This window comes from Centrocercus urophasianus, unplaced genomic scaffold (assembly GCF_019232065.1).
Source record: "Centrocercus urophasianus isolate 14NV4802_14NV808 unplaced genomic scaffold, USGS_Curo_1.0 seq_29, whole genome shotgun sequence".
In the NCBI taxonomy this organism is placed as follows: domain Eukaryota; kingdom Metazoa; phylum Chordata; class Aves; order Galliformes; family Phasianidae; genus Centrocercus; species Centrocercus urophasianus.
Window position 1 is genome coordinate 5,188,649 of NW_024884855.1, and position 16,421 is coordinate 5,205,069.

The 16,421-nt window shown below is 44.2% G+C and overlaps 3 protein-coding genes across 4 annotated transcripts in view; all 3 read left to right on the forward strand.

The window, feature by feature from the left end:
* SMG1 (SMG1 nonsense mediated mRNA decay associated PI3K related kinase) overlaps positions 1-2,762 on the forward strand; it is a 53,963-nt gene extending 51,201 nt beyond the window's left edge. Inside the window, exon 62 of the mRNA XM_042827767.1 lies at positions 194-2,762. Coding sequence (XP_042683701.1) covers positions 194-271 — 78 coding nt within the window. The 3' untranslated portion in view covers positions 272-2,762. The remainder of the gene's footprint in view (positions 1-193) is intronic.
* Positions 2,763-4,823: 2,061 nt separating this feature from the next.
* ARL6IP1 (ADP ribosylation factor like GTPase 6 interacting protein 1) lies at positions 4,824-10,799 on the forward strand. Its single transcript, XM_042828293.1, has 6 exons — positions 4,824-4,924; positions 6,798-6,931; positions 7,657-7,776; positions 8,622-8,739; positions 9,426-9,510; positions 9,740-10,799. Exons 1-6 carry the CDS (start codon positions 4,889-4,891, stop codon positions 9,856-9,858), a joined length of 612 nt encoding a protein of 203 aa, XP_042684227.1. The 5' UTR covers positions 4,824-4,888; the 3' UTR covers positions 9,859-10,799.
* A 364-nt stretch (positions 10,800-11,163) lies between these two features.
* On the forward strand, positions 11,164-15,844 carry RPS15A (ribosomal protein S15a). 2 transcript variants are annotated; one of them, XM_042828236.1, is made up of 5 exons: positions 11,164-11,221; positions 12,157-12,294; positions 12,857-12,936; positions 14,527-14,612; positions 15,712-15,844. In XM_042828236.1, exons 2-5 carry the CDS (start codon positions 12,162-12,164, stop codon positions 15,803-15,805), a joined length of 393 nt encoding a protein of 130 aa, XP_042684170.1. In that variant the 5' UTR covers positions 11,164-11,221; positions 12,157-12,161; the 3' UTR covers positions 15,806-15,844. The 2 variants fall into 2 exon arrangements, with proteins under 2 accessions (XP_042684170.1, XP_042684171.1); XM_042828237.1 differs by lacking the exon at positions 11,164-11,221 and adding an exon at positions 11,773-11,783.
* The last annotated feature ends 577 nt before the right edge of the window (positions 15,845-16,421 follow it).

The window sequence follows — 16,421 nt, forward strand, 5'->3', positions numbered from 1 at the left end:
CAGTACAGATTCGTGTTTCTTATGTGAACTACAGAAGGCTGCATGGATCAAGTTTACAGTGAACACAGCTTCATTTTTGTTTTTTTAATGAGATCTTTGTGTTTGCAGGTGAAATTTGACAGTAAATGCTAAGATTTCTTAAGCACTTCAGAAATCGAGCATGTTTTAATTACTTGTTTGACCTTTTTAATAGGTTGACTTTGTGATTAAGGAAGCAACTAATCTAGATAACTTGGCTCAGCTGTATGAAGGTTGGACTGCCTGGGTATGAGTAGGGAGAAAGCAGATCGGTCTGGTTCAGCGAGGTCAGACATCCACCAGAATCAACTCGGCCTCAGGCATCCGTAGCCACACCACAGTCGGTGGTGATGCATACTGGGGCTTAATCTGAGGAAACCTAGGAAATCTCGGTGCACTGGGAAGTGAATCCTGCAGGATAGCTGCACTCAGGGATACGCTAAACACAATGGTCTGCAACCCCCAAGGTCAAGGGTGCAAGTTCACCGCTTGAGCAACACGGTTTGTCTTTCTGCTACGGAAGAACTGCAAACGTGTGTGGGGGTTTGCTGCAGAAAGAAATCGGGATGCTACAAACCGCAGAGTGATTTGGAACTCAATTCCACCTGACCCTGTGAACAATTCAGGAAACACCGAACCCTGTTCAAAGAAAAACAGAAAAAATGGGGCCACGAAGAAATCGCAGCAAGGAAGATTTGATGCATTCAGATTCTTGATACTCTTGTTGCTTGGCAGCAGTGCTGGTTGAGTTGACCAGTTAGTGCGGAAAAAGGCTACGAAACGTAAACTTCAGAAATGGACTGAAAGCAAAGAGCTGTACATCAGAAATACGCTGCATTGGAAGAACTTCTGAGATAGAAGAAAAAGCCTTTGTTTCTTTTCCCTTTCCTCTTTCCTTTCTTTCTTTCCTCTCAGCCTCTCCTCGCATACACCTCTTGGCTTCTTCTTGTAGGCTAGGCGTACTTCCAATATACTTTTTATTTCAATCCTTCTACTTCACAGTTTAGTCAAATGAACAACTTCAGTTTTGTTTGGTTTAAAAAAGAAAAAATTCCAAAAGCACTGAAAATATGGAACATCAATGATTACTTATGAGTTGGATGGTCAAATGCGAAATGTAATTTTGGTTATGTTGAAGTCATTTCTGTGATTCTATTATGTACAGTTTCTCAAAATTGTCACTGTGCATTTAAAAGTAATGAATCCTACAGGCATTTGATTTCATGTGCACTTCCCTCTGCTTGCAGTGTACACTTTTTTGTAGTTCAAATTGTCCCTCCAATCTCATTCTACTGTGATTGCTGTAGTTTCTTTCGTACGACGTAGCTAAACCGATGTAATCTTTACCTTTTTAAAAACCAGGATAGAGTCTCTAGTAGAGTTTTACATTGTTGATGACAGATAAACAATAAAGTGATGTTCTGGTGGAGGTAGAGTGATACGCTTCTTACTTCACTTTCCTAATACTTTTAGTTCACACTTGTAAATTACAGTGCTTCAGTTCACAGGGGTGTAATCCAAGAAATGAAGGACTCCAATTTTTGTTCAACCAGCTCTGTAAAGATTTTGGCAGAGTAATTTTGCTTTGCCGAGTTGATTTTATAGATGGTTGTTCAGTAGCGCATCCATAGCGAATCTTTCACTTGTTTTTAATCAGTTCTGCGCTGAAAGTGTGATTATGATCAGAAAAGTCTCTCTAAAAATGGCATCTTCTCAGATCTGCTTCTCTGCCAGTTGTCTGAAATCCATCTCATTTCCTTTCTAAAGTGGGACACCTCTTGGAAAAGGCAACTTCCTTTTCTTACTGCAAATAAAAGTAATTTGGGTACAGCTGCAGACTCTTACAGGTTCTGATAGTTGAAGCAGAAATGCACACTGGTGTTGTCAACCATTTGCAATGCTACATGTAAAAAGTTTCTCTTTGGTAAACTGCATTCAGCTGCTGAAAAAGGACAGATGTAGGGAGATCCTCTCTGCCATTTTAGTCTATTTTCAGAGTAAAAATACACCTCAAATACAGCATCTTTTTTTTTTTTTTTAATCAGAAGTTCAGTACTGAAGGATTTGAGCCAAGCTCACTAGTGGCAAAAAGGTTCATTCAACTGCATGGATTTGAAGCAGTTTGTCTAAGCGGAAAGCGTGCCTAGCGATTTTCGGATACCATGAATTAACACCAGGCACAAGTCAGAAACTTGCAGAATTTCAGTGTTTGCACTATGCTTGCTGCTTTGCCTCCTCAGTAGGTCTCAGAATTAATTCACTTTCTCCAGCTTTTCGTGGACATGCACTTTGAAGTGTAAGGATTTTCAGAAGACGGCCTTCTCTGCAGTCTGATTGCCTGACTGTAACTGTAGGGAGGCCACAGGCTTCATATTTAACAATACCCGTGCGAATGCATTCCACTGTCATTGCTTCCTGAACCCCCTGCCGTGCTGTGCATTGCAAGAAGGAAGGTGTTTGAATGTTGCAGTGAAGAACGTTCATATGCAGAACAAGACACTTGATGCTGTTGGCCCTTTTTATTTTTTTCTCCAGTTACAAATAACCTTACGAACAATCTGTTTGGAGTACCGTAGTAACAAGAGTGTTCAACGTGCTGTTTTATTTCTTGGAAGCCGGGGGAAAGGGAGGGGTAATGCACTCACCTGTGGCTCATGTATTACACCTCTGCCATCCAGAAATGAAACACTTGTGTGGAGATGGGTTCTTTACTGCGTCATTTAATAAAGTTTTAAAAAGAAACACGCGCACTCATAATTTCCTTGTATGCCAAACTACTCGTGGTGTTGAAAAAAGGGAGGGGGAAGAATAAAATAATATAAACTAAAACAGATCAGCTCCGGTCTGTTACTCTGAAAACAGATTCTGTGCTTCCATGTGCCATGTTAAATGAGGCTGCATTAATTGCAGATGTGTTTTGGAAGATACAGTAAGTTCATTATTTAAATTAGGAAAATGCTTCCTCCCCCTGTTTGTGGTTTGTTTTTTTTTTTAATTTTAAGAAAAAAGTGAGAAAATAATCTTCTAAGTCTTTGTTATGAAGCTGCTGTGGAGGCATTGGTGACACATACATGGGGAGTGAGTGTGGCTCAATGCACACACTCCACCATAACCATAAATCCAGTGCAAAGTACATCTGGCCACGCTGTCTGAGAAAACTTCAGTGCTTCAAAAGTGTCCTATAATGCAAAATAAGTAAAACAATCATTTCCTGTTATTTGCAGCTATTCCCTTTTAGGAATTAAAGATCGTACTAGCAGAAATATTTAAAATGACGCTGTCATTCGTCTTCTGCTTTCAGAAACCAGCATCCAATTGCTACATGAAATCTATATTGTGTCTTTAGTGGAGAAGTTATTCAGGAGTATGGTCGTAACACTTTACTAAAGAATGTTATTGAAAAAGACTTGTTGCACATGAAATTATTGTTGTACTGAAATGCATCACTGAGTAGAGCAATTTTGCCATCCACCAGATCCACCTTTTATCGTTAACATAGGGAAGAAGCCTGGGAGGTATCTATTGTGTTAGTTTGGATAGGTGAGATGTGATGAGTGGGCAAAAGACATAACGTAAAATTGGTGTCTGCTCAAGGCGCACAGAATTGAATTGAATTCAATTGAATTGAATTTTGAGGGGGCCTTGAAGTTAGCTTGGGCATTGGATTTTCCTGCTGCAGTGTGATCTGCATTGAGGTACACAGCAAACAGTCTGTTTTGTGTAGTTCAAGTAATGCATGGTAGGTGGTAAACAGATAAATGGCACTTCTGTGGGCCTGCTGTGAGGGGAGAAAAGCTGCAGAGGGGCCCTGAAGTGAACGTTTGACAGTGGGAATGGAGGTGGTGGCATTCCTGCCTTTTCTCAGTGGTAAGTACTCGTTTACATGGAGAGAACTGCACTAATGGTGAATGTGGGCAGGAGCTGCAGGCACTGCGAGCGCTGCCAGCAGTGGTAAAGGCAACACGTTGTGTTCTATTTGTGCCCACTTCCTCACATGGCTTCCATCAGAACGACTGCTGGCATCGCTTCCTCGGGAAATCTTTTGTCCCAGCCTTGCTGTGTGCAATTACGGGGTTGGAGGGTGGATTCCATTGCTGCTAAGTGCAGAACAGTGCACATAGACATGCTTAGCTTTCAATAACGTGTTAAGTAAATATGAAAGTTGCTTGGAAATGTATGTGTGATTTACATACAAACCTAAACGAGCCTGAAGAGAGCCGCATAGGGCAGCCAATGCTGCGGTACAGCTGTGCTGTGCTCCTGAAGCGCCACCCAGCGAATCCCGCTGCACCGCCGTGTCTGCCCTGCTCCTCTGTGGGCCGGGAAGAAAGGATGCCAAAGCACTGCAGTTTGAGCCCCGAGCGGCAGCCCTTCGCTCTCCTTTTGGAGCAGTTATGTTGTAGAAACTGTGATGGAGCTGGGATGGCTTCTGGAAGCAATTACAGCAGGCTGGGCCGCGCCTCTCCAGCACACACGGCCTCATGCTTGCCTGCCTACTAGTGATCCCAGTATTCAGGTTATGTGGGGTAGACTTTTTCAAATAACAGCACGCCCTCCAGCGCTGACGGTTCTGGGCTGCTCGAGAACCAGCCCGGCCCTCACAACATCCCACCCAACGCCCGCTACTGCCGCAGTCGCATTGCGACGGCGGGGAGGGAGGAGGCGGGGGCACCCCACGCTGATTGGCTGGCTGCCTCCATTCGAATCCCATCAGCCAATCGGCTTCAGCCGGGGCGCGGCGAGAGCTCTGCGATTGACTCGCGTCGCTTTAGAGTCGGCCTATCATAACTTCGAAAAGGGGCTGCGGAAGGTACAAGGGACGGCGGTGGCGGCGGTGGCGGGCGTGGCCGTGCTGCGAAGGCCGAGCAAGATGGCGGAGGGCGACAACAACAGCGTCTACCAGCTGGTCAGTGCGGCCGGGCCGGCGGCTTCTCGGGTCGGTCAGGGTGCCCGGAGGCCCTGCCTGCGGGTGGGCGAGGAGGAGCCGGTAGTCTCGGGGAGCTGGGGCCGCACGCTGCCGGGCCGTCTGGGCGCGGACGATCGGCTCCGTACGCGCCCCTTACTGCGAGCGGCCGGCCGGCTGCACGGCGGGCTGCTGTGCGGGGTTGGCCGCGGGAGCCGCCCACGTCGGACTCCGCTGCTCGCCGGCCTCTGGAGTTCATCGCCGCGTCTGTTCTACGCGATCTGCGGGGCTGGCGTTAAATATGCCGTCTCTGCGTGGCGGCGGCTCTCGGCTGCGCCGTCAGCCGGGGAAGCCGCGTTACGCTGAGCGGGGCGGGACATCCGAGAGGCGGGTGGGAAGAGTTGAGGAGAGGAAGCGCTGAGGTGCTGTTGATCGTCTGGGAGGCGGTGAGAGGAACGCGGAGAGCTGGAAGGAAAGGCCGGGTGCTGCGGAGGAAGTGCTTGGGGCTGCGTTTCAACGGCGCGTGCGATATTCTGGGGGATGGGAGCTGTGCTCAGAACAACGGCGCTTATGGAAGCTCGGTTTGTTCGGGGAGGGAAAAACGAGCGATGGTAGCACAGCGCGGGCGGGATCTGGAGTGAAGGAAGGACGGGTGCTGGCAGAAGCTGCCCTTCAGCTGTCGTCTGTGCCTGTGGAAGCACAGTCCCAGTGGAAAGCAGCTGCGGACACTTGGTTCTGACTGTGGGTAATAATGCTGTTATATTCCTGCGTGCTCCCCATTGCACTTTCTCCTGCTCATAATGATAAATGCAGACAGAAGTAATAAAGCAGAACAGTTGGCTATCAAATATCCTGTGGAGAACCTGCTTTCTCTTTTTTTTTTATGTGCGGACTTGCGTTTATAACATGAAATGTATGTAACGAGCTGGAAGGCATTCAGCAGTCTGTCAGATAGCCTTCCATTTTGCTCGGTGTGGAACTGTAGCTTTTCCAATAATTTCTGATAGAATCCCAGGTAAGCTCTGCTTTGCAATGGCAGCTGCACTCAGCTGTCCTTATTCTAAATCCACTCTGTCTTTGTGCAGCACACGTTCAGGGCTTGGTGACTTTTAACCCGTGACTGTGTGGGAATGTCAGTTCCATCCATGGTTACAAGAGTGCTTTAACCTGAGATCCCTCTGTTTTCCTAGGGCTCACTGTTAAGCTCTGCTAAATGCAGAACACCTGAGGTGAACTGCTTAGGGAGCTGCTGTCAGAGCAGATGGGGCCTCCTCACAAAGGGTGTGTGGGGAGGGATGGAGGAATGACGCAGTAGGAGTGTAAGGGCTGCCTGCTCTGTTTTGAGCAACTCATGGGAAAACTTTTTCTTTGTGTTCCAGTGTGATCAGTTTGGTAACTTCCATGTTACAGTTCTGTGTCTTTTTGTCTGTTTTCCATGTAACAAAAATGGGTGTTGGGCAGCAACTAGAGAACTCTAATGTGTTAAAGTTATCTTTGGAAATACCTATATGTAAAATATCTCTCATGTGCCTGGAAAACTGCAGCTTTGAAGGGCTTGTCCTTTGAAAGACTTGCCGTTCTGCTGAACTGGGGAAGGGAGCACCATAAAGGGAAGACTGGGGCAAAACACCTCAGTAAAGTGTGCAGGGAGATTTGTTTGGTCTGGTGAGATGTGCTACTGCTTCATTAGGTTCTGGACTGTTTTAAAGTACCTCTTCTACAGTGTTATAGCAGTGAAAATTTGTCGTTAATAATTACTCTCATTTATGACTGAGATCCTTGAGACTCTTCTTTTAGCTGCTGTTGTGTGGGAACTGATCTGATCCTCTGGTTAGAAATCATGCCTTCTTCCCTTTTTTTTTTTTTTTTTTTTCAGGCTGCAGAAACAGCTAGCTTGGAAGAGCAATTGCAAGGATGGGGAGAAGTGATCTTGATGACTGATAAAGTTCTTCGCTGGGAGAGAGCCTGGTTTCCTCCGGCGCTGATGAGTGTTGTTTCATTTTCTTTCCTGTAAGTAGCTCTGTGCTCTCCTGGCTGGTAGCAAAGCTATTAAACACATTGGGACTATTAAGACGGCTTTAAGAGGCCTCTTTATTAAGAAGACTCTTCAGGTTCTGTTTCTGAATGTATGTAAACTTTGAAGAGGAGAACCTGGAAGTACTGGGAGCAGGAAGTACAGCACGGCTCAGATCCTGCCAGAGGGGGCAGTGCTTTCTGCAGATGTTTGTCAGGCCTGGTTGCTGTAGGTTTTCACTGGGTTCGACTCTGTGCCCTTCGTTGGTGTGTTCATGTTCTGCCCTCATCCTTTCTATCCTGCTTCTTAATCACATCTGGCCATCTTCTGTGGCTTACTGCTGAAGCTCACACACTGTGATCCAAAAGGAAAGCAAGGTTCCATAGGGCAGGCTTTCCTTACTAGATATTTTTTGTCTTTGGTGTGGTTTTTAGGGACAAGTTTGGTTGGTTTTACACAAATTAGAGAAAGAGGAGAAGGGAGCTGAAGGCTGAGAATAACCTCAGAGTAAGTCAGCAGGGTGGGAGGTTGTTGCCTTTCTCTTTGCTAGAGATGCAGTCAGGAGACTTGGGCTTGCTGAGGCTTCTGTTCATGACTGTGTAACACTGTAATAGTCCACGTGGCTCGTAGTTACCACATAGGTGTAGGTGCAAGCAATGAGTGTTGGACAGCCGTATTTAGCAGTCAGTGTCCATAAACCATCTCAATGTTGTTTTTACAGGATGATCTACTACTTGGATCCATCCGTTCTCTCAGGTGTCTCCTGCTTTGTTATGTTCATCTGTTTGGCTGATTATCTTGTTCCTGCTCTTGCACCCAGAATCTTTGGCTCCAACAAATGGTGAGTGAGGAAGGCCTTACATTAAAATAGCCCGAGTGTAAAGAAATTGATTTCTATCCAAGTGAATATCTGAATTGCAAGTGTTAAATGATTCCTATGTGTCATTGTCATTGTCAATCTCTGTGGTTTATGAATTGTGGACACTTGTAAAATGCCCTGCATTTTTCTTTTTCTGAAATAAAACTACTACAACATAATATTTATTGTTCCTTCACTTCTAACAAAGTAAGATTTTATTTTTGAAGGAGTAGGGGCATGCTTTGTTCTGTTAAGGATTTCATTCTGCAAACTGGTTACTTAACTACTTAACAGTGCTAACAACCAAAGTATGAAAGGAACTGTGTTCTTTGTTTAGAATAGCACTTGTAAATGTGATGTAAGTAGAGTGATGTACAGGAATCTTAAGAGTACGATGTGATCATAAGTGATTGAAATGTATTCAGAGAAGGACAAGGCTTATATAAAAACAGTAAGCTGAAGGAGAACCTTATTATTTTGAACTGAATTTTGAATTAAAAATAAATTGTTGTGTATCTGCTCTGAACTACCTAGTTCTTGTCTATCACTGTGCCAACAGAAGAACCCAAGCAATTGCTCACAGCAGATCAAGATGAAATTCAGTGCTCTTCTGGCTAGAATAGGAGTTGCAGTTTTGGAGCCCGTTTGAGAGATTGTGTACTTCATTTCATAGGCATTGCATTACAATGCTAAGTAGAAAAAAGGTACAAAACTGAGTGTAGCAAGTCGAGATAGGTGCTTTTTTTTCTGCTGGGAAGTAGTATAGGAGAGTTCTTAAGTTTCAGATGAGAACATGAATTCTTATTCCTGCTTCTCTTTATTTAAAGGACTACAGAGCAGCAGCAAAGATTCCATGAGATTTGCAGCAATTTGGTCAAATCTCGTCGCCGAATTGTTGGGTGGTGGAAACGTCTTTTCGCGCTGAAGGAAGAGAAGCCTAAAATGGTATTGAGTTCCAGGGGTTCTCCTCTCTGTCATTGTAAAATATCTCTTTGCTTTGTTCAATCTTAAGCATTTTAGCAGAGAACATGTCTGAATAGAGTATTTCAGGGTGCAAACTGACTGTTCTGCCCGTGACTTAATGTGAGCCACACCTCTTACTGCCTCTTACACTTACCTCTTGCCTGAGTGGCAAGATTCTCAACCTGGAACTTGTGGTGTTGTTCAGTATGAGCATAGCCCTGATACTAAGATAAACTGTGTTTCTTTGGGTCATTTTTTTGCAACAGAGCTTGTAAAAAGCACACTGAGATTTTTGTGTTCAGTTTACTACCTATCTGAAAAAGGTAGACCTTAATGTTTCAGCTTAATTATGTTAATTAATAGTTATACTGGTCAGAAAGCTTCAGGTGCTGCGTGAAGCACAAGCTGTATGGATATGGGGATTGCACAGTGTGAGGGCTATTTACAGCTGCCATACTGTAATAAAAGTAATGGTGCTTAAATAATTGACAATGTACAGATGTAGTCTCTGCAGTCTCAGTTCTAACAAAGCCCGTGCATAGATATTGCATGTGGAAAGGCCAGTGGACTTGAGTCTAGTTTTAGACTTTGAAATGTTGCTCCATACTGAGGGGAAGGATGAGAATTTCCATCAGGTCAGTGGTAACTGTTCCCTTTTCTTTTTTCAGTACTTCATGACCATGCTTTGTTCTCTTGCTGTGGTTGCCTGGATTGGACAGCAAGTTCACAACCTCTTTCTGACATATCTTATTGGTGAGTGTATAGTGTGCAAACCATCCAACTTTGTTAGCTGTCTAAAATGGTATGAGGCTGGTGGAAGTGAGATGTGAGTATTTGTGGGCATGTGTTTGTTTTTAACCTGAGACATTTATTTGTGTGTTCAGACTGTTGGTGGAGCTTAAGGGAGGCAAGGAATTGCCAGGTGACAGAAGACAGAAGTTAAAACGTTAGTAAATAATTTTTTTTTTGTTTATTTCTGCAGTAAGTTTCTTGCTGCTGTTTCCTGGACTGAACCAGCATGGGATCATTACAAAGTATGTTGGAATGGCAAAAAGGGAAATAAACAAACTGCTCAAGCACAAGGAGAAGAAAAATGAGTGAAGACTTAAGTGCTGTTTGCTCTTGTAGAAGGTTTTCTTGGGAACAGTTTTGTGAATTAATGTATAATTAAGATAATAGAAGTTGTATTGCTCACTGGCTTACCTTTTTTATTGGCTCCAATGAATTGAAAATGTCACTCTAGCATCTGCTATGGGTTTGTCTCTCTTGTGGGGTTCTGTATCTGATTTCATATGAAAGATCTTAACCTTTGACATGTGGAGCTTAAATTCTTCACCAATTTAAGAGGCCTCATAACTACCCTATCTCAAAAACTTACTGCAATTGATCACAGCATTTCCATACCTGTTAGCTTCACCAGTTAATGGTTTGTGGTTACAGCAAGTACGAAGGCGTTCTGAAATCTTGCACTTCTGAGCAGCTTCTTACTACTGAGTCTTGTGGAAAGAAGACAAACTGAGTAAGTGATGGTATTTGAGCGTGCCTGCCCTCATGAGGGGCAGGAGGTGGTCCTGTTGTCTCACTGAATGTTTGCTTTCTGTGGCAGCATATGCCAGACTGCCTGCTGAACTGGGATCTGGAGTACATAGATTTCTGGTAGAGTTATTTAGCTGTAGTACAAACTTCAGTTTGTTGCACTGAGACTGTAGAGAGCGAGTTAAGGTGTGTGTGTGACCTTACAGCTGATTGTTCTAAAAACTGCTGTTATGGAGCCATGTAGCACGTTTGGTTTTATGAATGTTGTCTGTGTACAAAATCACTCTGGATACACTCGGTCTGTCCATTGTAAATAAGGCTGAGTGTTGTGCTTTTCTATCTCCTCCCCTCCTTTTTTTTAAAAAACAAACAAACAAACAAGCAACTTTTTCTTTGAAAAGCTAAAACCTGTGTTAATGCATTTTAAAAGTTTACTGTTTTAAGATGAAGTCTCCTCAGTGTATTGTAACTGTTGAATAGGTAAATATAGACTCATGAGAAACTTCTCTCAGTCTCGTTCTTTGTGACTGTTTGGAAAGTGATGGATGTGGATCTGGAGAAATGGAACTGGAAATAGCGTTTGTCGCGCGGCTGTACCCGCACGGCGTGCGTTTGTCATCCCTCGCTGTAAGCAGCAATCTTGGCAGCCTGCCGGGCCGTGGTGCCGCCCGCAGCCGGTTATCGCGGCTCTCGGAGGCTGCGGGCAGCCCGGCGAACCGCGGCGCAGCGTCCGCGTTGCTATAGGAGCGCGCGTGGCGGCGTTCTCACCAATGGGGATGGCCGACCTCGGCGCGCGGCGCCTTCCGGATAGGATGTCGAGTCTCGCGAGATCGTGCCGGGCGGCGCGCGCGCCACTCCGCGTTCATGGCTTTCCCATAATCCCGCGCGGGCGCCCGGCCTCTTCCTTTTCCGCCATCTTGCCGCACCGGTGAGTAGGGTCGCCGCCTGGACCCGGTCGCCATCCGCCGTGCCTCCGCCCCATCCTCGCTCCTCCGCCGCCTCCACACCCCTTGCCGGGTGCACGAGACCGCGGCCGAGCGGTCCGACCCGCTTTGAGCCATCGGCGTCGTCCCCTGCGCTCTGTAGAACCTCCGAAGCGGCGGGTGGGGGGGAGCACCGCCTGCCAGCCCAGAGAGATGGAGGGAGGGGGACTGAGGGCGGCGGCGGGCCCGGGCCCGCTTGTAAGGGTGCGGGGCCGGACGGTGGGGCGGCGGGGAGCTCCCGGCTTAGAGGCGGAAACCGGCGTGTGCGCTACGATCTGGGCCGCTCTGCGATGGCTGCTCCGGGCCCCGCCAGCAGCAGCTCCCGCCTGGCTCCGGCAGCACGCGGAACGGCGGGGTCCGGGCACGGCCTGCCTTGTGCGCGGAGTGCTCGTGGCCTTAGCCCTGCGATGCAGGAGGTGATGCACGGTCTCCCTTTAAGAGTGATGTGTTACTTTCATCCCGTAATGGCATTTTTTATTATCTTTTTGCAGGTAGAGAAGCTAAGCGGTATCTAGATTATTTAATACCATGTGTGACATGCTTTTTTGGATGGGGTTAATATTGAACTTTACAATCTAAACCATTCCCCTGGAAAGGGTGTCATCTTGATGGCATATTGCTTTTTACATGCTGCTTTTTAAAAATCTTTGTGTGTGTGTGTGAATAAAATCCAAGTTGAAGGCCTGATGTGTGTGATTTCCAAAGTTTGACAGTATTTGAATTCTCTTGAACAAAACCTGAGCATGTGTTGTGACTTGCTAAGGCTGAGTGCAACTTGTTACTACTTTTTGGTTCTTAAGCTCTAAAACATGCTTCAGAAGTGCCTCTCTGTGTGGCTGTGATGGATGCATGTGTATAACTGCCTTTCTCCTCCCCACAGGCACCATGGTGCGCATGAACGTTCTGGCCGATGCTCTCAAAAGCATCAACAACGCAGAGAAACGTGGGAAACGCCAGGTTCTCATTAGGCCATGCTCCAAAGTAATCGTCCGGTTTTTAACTGTGATGATGAAGCATGGTGAGTGTGGACCACAGCACTGATATTTCTTTCATTCACAATTTCTGTGTAGTTGACTTTAGTGAAGGAGATCTGTGGGTAAAGTTGGAGCATCTTACTGAATCGGTGTTATGTGTGGGGTCATGTTTTTAGATGAGTGTGCTGTTAATTGCTGAGAGGAGGGCTGAAGCGGAGTATGGTTTTTGATTGTAGTATTCTATGTGCATTCTGAATATTGGAGCTACCCAAAACATTCTGCAGGTCTGAAACAAGTTCTGGAAACAAAAGCCAACCAGAAAAAATCTCATGGCAGTAATTCTTCAGTGTTTAAAATGTGTTCCAGCTTTACAGAATGTAGCTAAATGCAACTGTACTTCAGTATAGTGGAATCATACCAGTGGGTACACTGAAGTTAGTCTTAATTGCTGAAAACTTCTGAAATCCTGTGGGTGATGTTTTCTTCAGGTGGTTTTTAACTTAAGTAAATCAAGATGCTTGCAGTTGTTTTGGATAGCTTGGTTAAGTGAACTGTATTGTAGCTGCGTATCATGTTTTGATTTGTCTGTTTTCTAATCTTTTCTAGGTTACATTGGTGAATTTGAGATAATTGATGATCACAGAGCTGGGAAGATTGTTGTCAATCTCACAGGCAGACTCAACAAGGTAGGATTTGTTTTCCTGAATTCAGTTATCTAGAAAGCTGTGTAAATGAGGCCTTTTTGTCTGCTCTAATTCTGAAATAATTACTTGTGAGAACTTGGGATTTAGTCTGTGTAAGTGAGAATAATCTGCCTGTTATCAGTAGTTATTGTATGTTATGTTTCCTAAATTTGTAATAGTGTGATTGACATAATTGCCATTAAATGTGCAGTACATAAGCTAGATTTTTGGAAGTCACTTTTCAAGTGTATTTCTCATTAGGGGCTTTCTGCCTCCCCAGGGATTTCTTTGTTATCTAGAATAGTTTTGTCCCAAGAGAGTGACTTTGCTTTCCAGTTGATGTTTAATACCTCTAAATAGTGAGGAAATGAGCATTTCTACTGCTGCTGAGGTTGGCTTTGCTTGTGGTTGAGGCAGAGTAAAATGTTGTGATAATCAGTGCTTTTTGGGTTCCTGGGGTGTATGAATCATTGCTGAGTTTGGGCAGTTTTTAAATGCATTTGACTTAAAACATTGAGCTGTCTACTTGTGATGAATTGCTATGCACAGAGTCATAGAATCACCAAGGTTGGAAAAGGCCTCCAAAATCATCCAGTCCAACCATCCACTGTCACCAGTATTTCCCACTAAGCCACATCCTTCAGTACAACATCCAAATGTTTCTTGAACATGGGTGGTCATTGTTTCCAATGAAGCCATTCAAATGAGAGGTGGTTTTCAAGTAAAGAGATGTAGATATTAATTGGCCTAAAGATGTTGGGGGCTATCTCTGTGATGAGCAACTGTTGCAGCTGAGAATTGTTTGAGTGTAGTAGCAGGGAATTCTGACACAACCCAAATTTCTAGTGGTGTATGTCTGTAATAAGAGTAATAGAGGTCATATTTGAGTATGGTGTTTCTTGAGGTCTTTCTGGATGATTTTGTATCAGATGTTGCAGAGTTAACTGGATGTGATGTTTCTCCCAGTGGCTGCAACAAGGAAGGAAGCTACTTGGTTCAGGAAGGTGTCAGTGCAGTCAGGTGTCCTCTGCTGTGCTCTTGGATGTCAGGGTGGTTGGAGCTGGTCAGGTCACTAGAGGTGGTGGTAGTGATTATGGTTGATAAGTAATAGGGTTAACTTGAAAGTGCTGGTAACTTCTGTGCATGTTGATTTCTCTTTGTTTAACATCACAGGTGTTTTTGCTAATTCTTTATAATGATTACTCAAGGACAGTTTACTTCTAACGTCAGGTTTTGGATGATGTAGGATACTCCTTAACCTTTAGTAGTTTATAGCTTGCTTTTGTGCTCTCCCAGCTGTACCAATTAAATTATTAGTGTAGCCTCAACAGCAGTATATCTCTCTCCACTTAGGCAAGGAGGAAGAGACAAGGATAAAGAAATAAAAGCTGAATTACTGTGTGAGAGCCTTGGCTTCTGTGAGAGAAAGCCATTCCATACTATGGAATGTGGCACATTCTGCTTGATACTCTCTAGTCTTTTGCTGCTGAGTACATTTTAATTGCAGTTGAATTTTTTCAGAGAGCTGGAATGACAAATGTACAGATCCAGTTTATACAGTTCTCTGGTTTGTAATGGAATTCTGTTTTATAGTGTGGCGTAATCAGTCCCAGATTTGATGTGCAACTGAAGGATTTGGAAAAATGGCAAAACAACCTGCTGCCTTCACGTCAGTTTGGGTAAGTATGGAGAGGAGTTCAGTCTGTCATACATAAGCTGATTTCTTTTTTTAACTACACTTTCATACTGCCTGAATTAGATTCACCTGATGCCTTTCATCTCTCATTAGTTTGAAGGCAGATAAGAGTAAAAATTCAGCTTCCGTATAAATGCTTTTTAACCAGTTCTGAAGGAGTGCTACTAAGCAAGAACCTTTTTTGTTGTTTCACCGTTTCCTTAGTCTGGAGGATTTTTGTTCATTATTTTACTTTTATGAATGGCCATTAGTAGATGAAGGAGTAGTATGAGATGAATGGGATTGTGTTTAAGTTGATTAAATACGAATTAACGTAAGACTCGGCCTCTTCAGTTCTGAATATCCAAAACATAGAAAATGTTATACGTTTTTCTTTCCCCAAATTCTCTAAATTGAGAATAATAAATTGCAGTGGCTCAGCAAGTCTGCCTGTTGGAGGCAGGATTAACAGTTCCTTGTAATTTCCTTTCTTAAAGCTCCAGTGATAAGCTGTGTAGTCAAGCTGTACCTATCTACCTTGCTAGTATGTATTGTCATACTGAGATTTTTCAAGAGTATTTATAGAGCAGTGGGACAAGAGGTTTTCAGACACAAAGCTGTGTGAACTATGCTGATAATCCAAATGCTGGCATAAGAAGTCACTAAAGCTGCTTCAGTTGTCAGTCCAGGTTCAGGTACTCGTCTGGAAGCATGAGCAGTGTTCCAAGCACTGAGTGACAAAGCCTTCAGAGCTGGCACCATAGCAACTCTGATCTGCTCTGAGGAAAGATCCCTACTTGAAATAGAAGCAGTCTTGGTCTATAGACTGTAGACTTCCTACCACTACAACAGCAGAACTGACTTTACATTAGCAATGTATGATGAAACTGGGGGGAGAACTGAGGGGAAAGCCTGTGAATGTACTTTGTGTGCTTCACAACTGGGAGGAGTTTCTTTTTCATTCTCTGATAGCATGCTGTCTGTGTTATGTCCTTTCTGAAAGAAACATCTTTCTGTTGTAGTACAAAAATTAAGTGCCATCAGCCCTGCATGAACACGGAAGAAAACTGACAATGAACTGAACATGTGTTCTTCCTCAATAGGTACATAGTACTGACAACCTCAGCTGGCATCATGGACCATGAGGAGGCTAGGCGAAAACACACAGGAGGCAAAATCCTGGGATTCTTTTTCTAAAACTTGTAAAAGAGGATACTAATAAATTGTTCAAACGGACTCTGGTGTTTCCAGTTGGTATTTCAATAACTTCTAACGCTACCTGCAGTAGTGCTTGTAACAGACAGCTCTTGTGCTTCAGTTCTGCCTTCAAATAATGCTGAGATTCCACACTGTCTTTGTTTACGATTTTTTTTTTCTGTTAATGATACAGCATGCTATTAATTGTTACCATTTTTTGAATGACAGGTACGGGTAGCTCTACAGAATAGCCTCAGTAGAGAACTTACAATGTTAGACTGTACTTTGCTATCCTGAGCTGGGATTGCTCCTTGCTTTTTAGGTCACGTAGTTACATGAGTGTGACTCCTTTCACTTTCAGAACAAGTGGAACATGCCTTTCTAGAAGCTATTTCCTGCTTGTTAAGATTATTTAAGAAGTTGTGAGATACAAGGTGGTGAAATAATTAGATCACAAACTTCTTTTAAATCATACAGTGTTAAGGAGTAATTAAGGTATAAGGGTTAATTGTTATTTTTCCCTTTGGTTTGCTGCTTGTTCCTCTGTGCCTCTGTGCACATCAGAATGCTCATCAATTCTGAAGGCGTCTGTGCCATCAGAATTTTGGGCAGGGTA

Coding starts and splice junctions, on each gene's coding strand:
- ARL6IP1 (XM_042828293.1), top strand. CDS start 4,889: ATGGCGGAGGGCGACAACAACAGCGTCTACCAGCTG. Junction 6,932..7,656: donor GTTGTTTCATTTTCTTTCCT/GTAAGTAGCTCT, acceptor TTGTTTTTACAG/GATGATCTACTACTTGGATC. Junction 7,777..8,621: donor ATCTTTGGCTCCAACAAATG/GTGAGTGAGGAA, acceptor CTTTATTTAAAG/GACTACAGAGCAGCAGCAAA.
- RPS15A (XM_042828236.1), top strand. CDS start 12,162: ATGGTGCGCATGAACGTTCTGGCCGATGCTCTCAAAAGCATCAACAAC. Junction 12,295..12,856: donor AACTGTGATGATGAAGCATG/GTGAGTGTGGAC, acceptor AATCTTTTCTAG/GTTACATTGGTGAATTTGAG. Junction 12,937..14,526: donor TCACAGGCAGACTCAACAAG/GTAGGATTTGTT, acceptor TCTGTTTTATAG/TGTGGCGTAATCAGTCCCAG.